The sequence below is a fragment of the Diceros bicornis genome, chromosome 4, assembly GCF_020826845.1.
Source record: "Diceros bicornis minor isolate mBicDic1 chromosome 4, mDicBic1.mat.cur, whole genome shotgun sequence".
Lineage (NCBI taxonomy): Eukaryota > Metazoa > Chordata > Mammalia > Perissodactyla > Rhinocerotidae > Diceros > Diceros bicornis.
Genome location: NC_080743.1, coordinates 26,263,185 through 26,273,074, shown reverse-complemented (window position 1 = coordinate 26,273,074; position 9,890 = coordinate 26,263,185). Strand labels below are relative to the sequence as shown.

The 9,890-nt window shown below is 38.6% G+C and overlaps 1 protein-coding gene across 3 annotated transcripts in view; it reads right to left on the bottom strand.

Annotated features, from left to right (window-relative positions):
• Positions 1–1,101: 1,101 nt before the first annotated feature.
• The window catches only part of LRRC8B (leucine rich repeat containing 8 VRAC subunit B), a 65,207-nt gene continuing 56,418 nt past the window's right edge, over positions 1,102–9,890 (bottom strand). For all 3 annotated transcript variants that reach the window (XM_058538474.1, XM_058538472.1, XM_058538473.1), the window contains one exon: positions 1,102–2,746. In XM_058538474.1, the coding sequence (XP_058394457.1) occupies positions 2,474–2,746 (273 nt within the window). In that variant the 3' untranslated portion in view covers positions 1,102–2,473. The remainder of the gene's footprint in view (positions 2,747–9,890) is intronic.

The window sequence follows — 9,890 nt, the reverse complement described above, 5'->3', positions numbered from 1 at the left end:
AGTATTCGTTATTGATAGTAACTTGCTTCCAGAAATTTAGAGAGGTGATAAAGAAGATTTAGCCAATGACTTTTGCAGGTGAACAAAACCCGTGACTAGCCATGGAGAAGTTCTAGTTTGTCAGGGAAATGGTAGCAAATCTGAAATTTGTTTTGAAAACTCTTCTTTATAGAAGAGAGTGAGATTTTTCATATAAATTATGGCTAATTACATGACCAGAAACATTTATTATTTTTTTTTAAATAATTTTATTTATTTATTTATTCCCCCAAAGCCCCAGTAGATAGTTGTATGTCATAGCTGCACATCCTTCTAGTTGCTGTGCGTGGGACGCGGCCTCAGCATGGCCAGAGAAGTGGTGCGTCGGTGCGCGCCCAGGACCGAACCCAGGCCGCCAGCAGTGAGCGCACACACTTAACCGCTAAGCCACGGGGCCGGCCCACCAGAAACATTTAGATACCTCTCCATGTACCATATTCATGTCTAAAACTTAAGATAATCCCACCCAACATTAGAATTAGTACACATGACAATTCTATCGTGAAACATTAAAATGACCATCAACTCATATTAAATAAAAATGAAAATAACAAAAACTCCCAGACATAGTCAGAATCTGTTTTCTGAAGTCTTAGAAGAAAGTTTCATCAGTTATGCCTGGGTCCCTGAGAACTTGAATGTTCTGACTAAAGGCAAGTTTTGGTAAGAAAACATTTTTTACACTATTCCTTCTCACTCAGAACAAACAATAATGTTTTAGGCAGCTTTTGGTGTTTTATACTTTTTGTAGCTAATATTATTGAAATTTCATTTGACATGAATAATTCTTTTCTCTGAGCTTCAGTCCAGGGGTATGTGGCAGGCAGAAAGCTACATTTTGCTATAATTGAAAGACTTCATTTCATCTTTCCGGAACAGGCCAAGCAAGAAAAACATACCACAACTCACAATTCTATGTTTACAGTACTCTTTACCCAGAGTTTTCCAGTTTTGTCTAGGAGCAGTTGATAGATTACTTCATAGTTACATCCCAAATGAGATGGCATCATAATGCCTAGACCCATTAGAGAAAAACACATTAAAAATGCACATTTCCCAAAAATGAGTCAGTTGATTTTATTCATTTCACAATATGCATGATAATAAAAGGCCAAACACAAAGCTCTTTATAAAAAAGAGCAAAACATATTCCAGAAAAGTTAGACAAAGGCATGAGATGAATTTCAGTTAAATGGATCTATTTCTTTGTGAGCTTTGAGAACTTGTCCTAAACAATGAAAAGAGGCTGTTTTACATTATAATCATATCTAGAGATCATGCAGATGGAGAAGAAAAGTATTTTGCTTTAACTCTTAATTTCTACGAAGTGTTTTACAATCAATTTTAAAGATCCAAATCTATCCCTCTCTCTTCCATCAGTTTTTGTAGTAATTAAGAATTGTACCCGTACAATAGCACAGCAATCAGGGAAGAGAGAGGTAGACAATGCAGCCATCCTCTTATAAGGAAACCCCCCAAATATTTTAGGGCATGAAACACAATCCTTTTGTTATCCAAAAGTAATTAGTTGCAGAGTACAAAAACATTTTGGAGCAGAATGCACACAAACGTGAAAATCATAAGCAGCCCAAACCGAGTATATTAAGTAATTTCTTAAAGAAATGCATGTGTTCTCTGTACTTTATAAAATTATTCTCACAGATTTTGAATCCAAGATTATACAATAGAAAATATTTAAATGTTTTACATTTAATATAAAAATTATTAGCAAATAAAAAAGACACGGAAGAAGAAATTGTAGAGAATACATTAATTTTCAGGATGCCCTGAGGGTGACATGTCCTAAGTACCCTGCTCCTGTTCTACGCAAAGGCCAAAGGCAGGCACTTTCTCAGGGTTCATCACTGTTGTTAAGAGAAAACCAGATGAAGGAAGACTCAAGCAAGCTGGGACAGGAAGTAAAAATTAAGCCAAGAAGGAATTCTGCCAAGCACAATGCACCCTGCCTAAAAATATTTAAGAACATAAAATGAAAGACAGTGCTGAATATACATCAAGGAAATTTACATGGATGAGTTGATGGTCTGGGCGCTAAATATCAAAACAGGAAGTTAGTTAAAACAAGTGTGCAAATAAGTAACGGGGACTGGGGGAGAGAGAAGAAAGGACATCTAATCTCCAAGGGAAAAACTACAAGGTAGAGAATCAATAATTTCATGTCCCCCATTCCACCCTCAAAGTGTACTTCTTACAACTCAATAAGTTAAAGACCAATTATTCACAAAACTTTAGTTCAGTGTCAACACTTTTTTACCTGTTTAACTCAGGGCTAAACACTGAGTTGCTTTATTTAATAAGACATTTGGTTATAGTTAGTCAAAATTATTACCCATTCTTCATCTTTATAACTTAGGAAATTTTAGTTCTTATTTAAAGCCCTGGGGCATACTTTTAAAATTATTTTCTCTTCAGGTCAACACTTATCTAAGCACGTCTGCAAACGTTCTGTAACAGGCACAGGGAGAGTACTGAGCAAATTTTCCTCAACAATGAGACAGCTCCGTTTTAAGGACTGACATCCTTCCAGCTCAGGAGGAAGTGTTTCCAGGTAATTACCAATGAGCTCCAGATGAGTAAGGTTCGACAGCTCACCCACGTGAGGGGACAAACTCATCAGGCTATTTTTCCCCAAAAGTAAACACTGCAGCTTTTTGCACTGAAACAGCCCATCTGGTAGCATCTCAATCTGGAAAGGGAAAAAAAGACGCCAGTCAAACTGGTTTTTGATGACCTATGATAATACATTTACTTCTTTATACCCCTACCTTTTTCCAAAATCATTTCTGGACATTTACAGGGATACATATAACAATGATGATAAATTTCAAGTAGACGGAAAAGATAAAGGAAAAATAAGGACATCCTGACGTGGAGTCAGGATTGAGGCTACCGTGAACTTCCAACCCTTGTTATATATGGGTGGGGAAAAAATTTGGCTCTAAACATTCTAAGGAGCAATTCTCAAAGAAAACCTAATCAGTTACATACTCACTGACCTAAAGATAAAAAACAAACCAGTAAGTCAGGAGAATCATAATTATTCTTGAATGCTAGATCAGAAATAAATTGCTCTCAAGAGTCCTCATAAAGAGTTTACTGTGTAATGTAATGAGCAACATCCTCAAAAAACATCCTGAGAACAGACGCAAGGCTATTTCTTAGGGTTTCACAGTGTACACTGAAAACTTCATTCTGTTGAAAAAAAAAGTTGAGAGAGCAGAGACAAGAAGATATGATAATATATACATGTACATTTCATTCTCCTCTACATACTCACTCATAAATATTCACACTTCTTGCTCTGTGACAGCTTTGATTAAATCATATAACAGAGAAATAATTTTAAATATGATAAATAGCCTACAATTAGGTCAACTTCTAGAGCTGCGCAACTGAACTGTCTGGTGGGTAGGTTGCATGTGAATTTCTCAGGGAGCCACAGTGCATATATGAAATAGGGTTTATTGGTGAAAGACATCCAGAGAAGAGTTGAACATGCGCAATGCCCTCAACTCTTATCATGCCACTGAGAGGTGAGCTTGAGCCAGGCAGAGCTCGACTGCACACACCCTACCCTATAATACTCCACATATTTATACAGGCCAGGACAGGGCATCTATGTAACTATAAAACAATGTAGGTTCCTTGGTTCAGGAAGTGCCCTTGTTAGAAACAGAGATGAAAGGGACACCCTGGAGCTCAGCCTGCTCCCTCTGATGGGCAGCCCCACCGAGACAGCTCTCTACTGAAACTTCCAGGGCCATCCAGAACTATCTCCTCAAAAGGATAAATATTCTCTATACAAACCAAAAAAATGGCCAAATTGCATTAAAAAATGCTCATTATGTTGGAAGCTCCGCTCTCCTCCATTACCCACACATATACTCAGTCCTGAATATCCTTGAAAATAAATCTAATGATCACTGTTAGTCAGATGGGCATTCAATATAGATCATCATTGTCCACCAAAATACTAGGTATAAGCAAAGGAAAAATATCTACCCTTTTATTTCATTCCCTTCTCAAGAATGCAGATGCAAAACCACACATATGTAGATTTCAATATAGTGATATGGCAGAGAGATGAGAAAAAGAAGAAATGTAACCCCTTTCTAAAGCGACTCATTCTAGTCAGAGACATCTGCAGCTAAGGAGTAGGGTCAGTGATGGACAAGTAGAGGAAACAATCAGTCCTGTGCAATGCACTCTGGGTTGAGGGTGCCTATTGGTGCCTAAGCAACAACTTAGGCAAACTGGCTGAAAAGACAGAAGGCTCGGCTCGTCTGTAGTCAGTAAAGGCATGCCGAGTGGCCCTTTTTGTTGCCAGGCTTCCAGCTAGGTGTTGGGGATAAAGTGCTGAGCAAGACAGACGGGTCTTTAAGAACTATAGTCTAACACAGGGTTTCTCAACCTTGGCACTGTTGACATTCTGGGTGGGATAATTCCTTTTGCTGGGGTGTCCTGTGCATTCTAGGATGTAGCAGCATCCCTGGCCTCTTACTAGATGCCAGTGCCACACCCCTCCCCAGCTGCGACAACTAACAATGTCTCCAGATAAATGTCTCCTAGGGGGCAAAACTGCCTCCATTTGAGAAGCACTGGTCTAACGGGAGAGAGAAATACGAAACAATTACACAAAGAATTAGTCTGGAATGGGTGCGTGAAGAAGAGTGTCCTGACCAGAGCTGCATTAGAGAATCCCTCCTCTCCCTTCTTCACTCAGCTTCCAGATCCCCAGCAAGTACCTTGCTTAATAGGATGGATTTTCTATTGGGTGAACACCCTGAAGCCATTGCCCTCACTCTCCTTCTGTCTGGCTATCAGCATTATCACGTTCTCACCAATCTTCTTTCAAATCTCTGAATTTGTGATTTTAGCAACCACTCAGCCCTTAGTGCAGGAGACGGATTCCACAAGGCAATGGGAGTGACCCTCTGGGGCCAGGCCCTGGGGCCAGAGGCTATATGGCCCCTCAACTGTCTTGCTGTCATGAAAGTGAGTCAAGGGCTGGGTTAGTGGTACCACTTCCTGAGTGCCAAGAGTCCATCTCAGGGGCCTTCTCTCAGCATCAGCACCCAGCTAAGGCACAGGACCCTAACTACCTACTTGAATTCAATTTTGCTAAAGGCAGCTGGGGAGCTATGTTAGCGACTCAAGACTTTCCTTCAACTCAGCAATTTTATCCTGAAAAATCTACTTACACCTTTAAAACTAGTTTGCCCTGAAGCTTACAAGAACACCAAACACATTTTGCCTGGACCAATAAATTTTACAAACGTGTTCAGATAGAATTTATTTATACTAAATTCATTTAGCATGCTCTTTCTCAGACTTTATAATGCGTGAGCCAGAAAGGAAAAAAATTACCCTGTGGACCACTGATTTCTTCTCAAAAATCAAAAGAAATGTTTATAGACTATCAAGGAGAGGATAAGCTTCATAAACAGAAAGGTTTTATAGAGTAAACCATAATATATAAATATAATAAACTACAAAACCTGAGAAAAAATAGAAAAACTAATGGCTACATTATTACTCTATCCTAAAATTCCCTGGGACCCAAATATCTTCAACAAAATGTACCGGACCCCAGAACATCCAAGGAAGGATGGTTCTTTTCCTATATCTAAGGCTGACACTAATAATTAAATGCTCCACTGTTTCCCAGAGGCTGGGATCTTACTTCAGATTCCTTCTCAACGCCAGATTGCCTTCATTTCTGGCCACTGATACATGCTATCTCAGGATATGCTAACCAAATCCATAAAATCCAATCACTTCAAGAAACAAAGGTGAATATTTCTATTTCTAAGTAGTGATGTCAAAAACAACAAGCACTGCCACATAAATGATCTTCAGAAGGAACGTCTACGTTATTCACCTTCTGGCTAGAAATCTTTGCGTTCATAAAAGAACTGCATTAAATGCAGACATGTAGCATTAAATGCAGAAATGTAGAAGTCTGAGGACCTTGGAGTGGCTTTTAAGATTTGAGTGAAGCTATTAAAATCTCCCCCTTTCCTTGGGCTTCTCCACCACATTCAATACCATCAGAATCTAAATACACTTTGGCACTGGGATAGAGATGGCTGCTGCCTCTTCCTCTCCCATCTTCCACACCCATCCACAGACACCACTGCATCCCATGTAACATCATTTGGATTGATGCATCTGAGATGCAGCAGAAAGAACACTAGCACAGGAGTTGGAACACTTGGGTTCCATCCCAGATCCATCAATAGGAAGCTTCAGATCTCATGTAAATCACTCTGAGCCTCAGTTTTAGTATCAGTAAAATGAGTGCAGTGGACTAGAGCAGAGGTTGGCAAAGTTTTTCTCTAAAGGAGCAGAATAGTAAATATTCTAGGCTTTGTGGGCCAAGAGGCAAAACTGAAAATATTATGTAGGTACTTATATAACAAGAGAGAAAAAATTTCACACATTTTTAAGTGATGAAATTCAAAATACAATAACAATTGAGTACAATTTTTTGTAGTATAGGCTCACTAATGAGAACAATGGAATTTATTCATGAACGCTGAGATTTGAATTTCATATAATTTTCATGTGTGACAAAATATTATTATTCTTTTGATTTTTTTTTTCCATCAACCATTTAAAAATTTAAAAACCATTCTTAGCTAAGACTGTGGGTGAATTTGGCTCCCAGGTTGTAGTTTGCCAATCTCTGGACTAGATGGCTCATAGTGTCCCTTTCAAATATAGGAGTCTTTGTCTCTTGTTTTTAATCTATATTCCTACTTCTAAATCATAACTGATTAAACCTTTCCATGGGGTTTTGTTTCTTGATTGTCCCCTCCCAACCCCTCTATGTGCTATAATCAGAGTCTCCTATGAAGGTACCAGTTCAGGCTAACTAGTACCTTCAAGCTCAAGTCTGTCTCATCCCAGCTACTAGTCAATGAATCAAACATGAACTTGACTGGCAGACTTCAAGGCAGTGTCCATTCTGACCCACCTTGCTAAACGCTCTCATCTCATTACATCTGGGCAGGCCTGCTGCAATCCTCTGCGCATGACCTCTCTCCTCTTCTATTTCCCTAATCCAGTGTTCTCAGGAACACTCCTTTCAAGAATTACTATGAAAAAGAGTGTCTTGTTCAAATACATCTGGCAAACGTTGCATACCATATCTCCCTCTTGGAAAAGCACGAGGTACATTCATATATTAAGGGCTCTGAGGAATCCTGCTGCAAAAATATGATAAAAAGAAATGTTTAATGTTTTTTATAATAACACCTAGTACTATTCTGGGGAAGAAACTCTGGAGTGCGCTCTCAGTGAAGGTCCGTCATTTAGGGGACTGTCCAATATCTTCGATGTCTAGAGAATTCCCTACCCTATCTTGGCGGGACTCTTGGTGGGAAGCAGAGCCCACTTCCCACTAGGGGAATTGACAACACCAGAGTCTTGTGTTCCCAGCTCCCTTACGGCTCCGGTGTGGGCATTCATGAGCTCTGCCAATCAGGTGCTCAGACTTGGACTTTGAATTGGGGCTAGGGTCACAAAGAAGCAGAAACTAGGAAGAGCCTATTTTGTGGGAGGGCAAGGGCTGCAGCAGCAGCAGCATCAAGTTTTCAGAGGCAGCATGGGTGCCCAGAGCTGTTTGGTCAGCTGCAGGGCATCCTCACCACTTTGCTTTTGTGCAATGATTTTCGCTCTGGCCCTCTTTGTTATGTAACTTTGTGCTTGATTGTTTCCCAGGCTTGATTCTGCATGCACCCTTTTCAGTGATACTACAGACGCACATGTCCTTTCAATCAATGTCTTTTCTGCTTAACCCCAGAGTCAGTATTTGTTGCCTCCATCTATGAACTCTGATACACTGCCCTAGCTTTTAGAAGAGTCTTTAAAACGTACTCTTTCGAAATCTTTACAAATCTCTATTCCAAATGGACAAATCAATTCACATTTCTGCACATATGCCTATCTAAATATGTATGCATCCAACTTTATGTTTTACTTTCTAATTTTTAAATATATTTTGGTGTACCTCATAGAATCATGAGCATCTCAAGGTTAGAAGGAACTTTGAAATTATTTAAATACCTACATGAAATATGAATTCCTGATTCCCTTTAACAACATTCCTACCAAGTGGTTGACAATCTATATCTGAACAGTTTTATTAATAAGAAAATCACTTCTCCCTTCTCAAATGTTCATTCAATCTTTGGATAGAGCTTTGGAAAAGATGAGAAATCTTCTGCTTATCCTAGTTCTAACACTTATGGCTACTCCCACTAAGCTTTCTGTTTTATTTAAGTCTTCCAAATATTTGAAGACCAATATCGTGGACTATTCTCTCTCCCTTCCCTTCCCAATACTTCCCATCATTAGGCTAAACTGTTGTATAGAGAGGAACTTTTCATTTCTCTGGTCACTGTCTTCTGAGTTAAGTTCCAGTTTCTCCATATCCTTATTAAATAAGTCTCTTTATAGTTCTGAGGATTCCTTACCCATTCAAAGGTATCATGGTCATCATTATGGCTCTGAGGATGCTTACCTACTTCTTATTATCAGATTTCTGAGACAACTCAGACAAAGATATCATTCTACTGTGGCCATAAACTACCTTCAGCATAAGACTTTTCACGTGCTACAAGAATCCTCCCTTATTCAAGGTAGGATGTATCTGATACTCACACCTAGTCTCTCTTTCAGACACAGTCAAGGAGTCAATAAACTTGGTGTCAAAAGTACCAATGGTCTTAAGGTTTCATTATATTAAAGTAGAAAAAAAATTAACCTGTTTATAAATTAAAATAATTCATGGCCAGCTAACAATTTAATAAGCTCTGACATTCAAAAATTCATGTAGTGATTTAACTGTATAACAACTTGGTGGAACCAATGCCTTTCAAAATAATTATTTATACTTTTTATTATAGATTTAACAATGGAAAAATGTCACCAAAATATTAGTATTAATCAACTGCATAACTAAACGACACTAATGATAAATCTCTAGACCTGTAGTTTTCAAAGCATGTCACCAGACCAGCAGCATCAGCTTCACGTGGGACGTTGTAGAACTGCAAACCATCAGATCCTACACCAGACTCAATCAATCAGAAACCTTAGGAATGGGGTCCAGAAATCTGGGTTTTAACAAGTCCTTCAGGTAATTCTGTTGTATACTGCTAATCTAGATCAATCCTAAAGGAGTTTTGAAACTTCATAATCTTTTAAGACCTGAAGACTTCTCATCTATCTTAGAATGACATCTATCCTTTTATATATGAGTATAGTCTTCAGAGTTCTACAAATCAGCATGAATTTTGCTCTCATTCCCCAACTTTCTGGTATTTCTCCAACAATCCACGGTTTTTGAAAACAATATCTGCAGATTAATATGTTTATTAGCCAACACCATGCTCATAGCTATATGCAGCATGAAATATAAATTACAAAAAGTCTAGAGGATAATACATTTTTGGGTGGGGTAGAAGAAAATAGTCCCCACGTTCAATTAAAGGAAGATCACTTTCATCTTTTAGCAGACCTGATTTCTGACAGGTTTCTTTTCTTTTTCCCATATGGACATTATCCTCACTCTCTTGCCCTTTCAGTTAGCATAAATTTTTCCTTTTTCCTTCTCCCTCACATTTTAACCTAGGAAACTACTCATTTATTTTGTTTTTTCTTGTTTCAGTGAAGTTAAGTTTTCCTTAACTTGGCTTTACTGTTGCAAATTATGGTTCATTTTTAAAGCATGGATGCTGGAAAAAGCTTCTAAGAAGACCTAGTGTTGCATTATAGAACCAGGCCTTTCATTTTGAATTGTCCTTCTAGACATGCATGCAGAT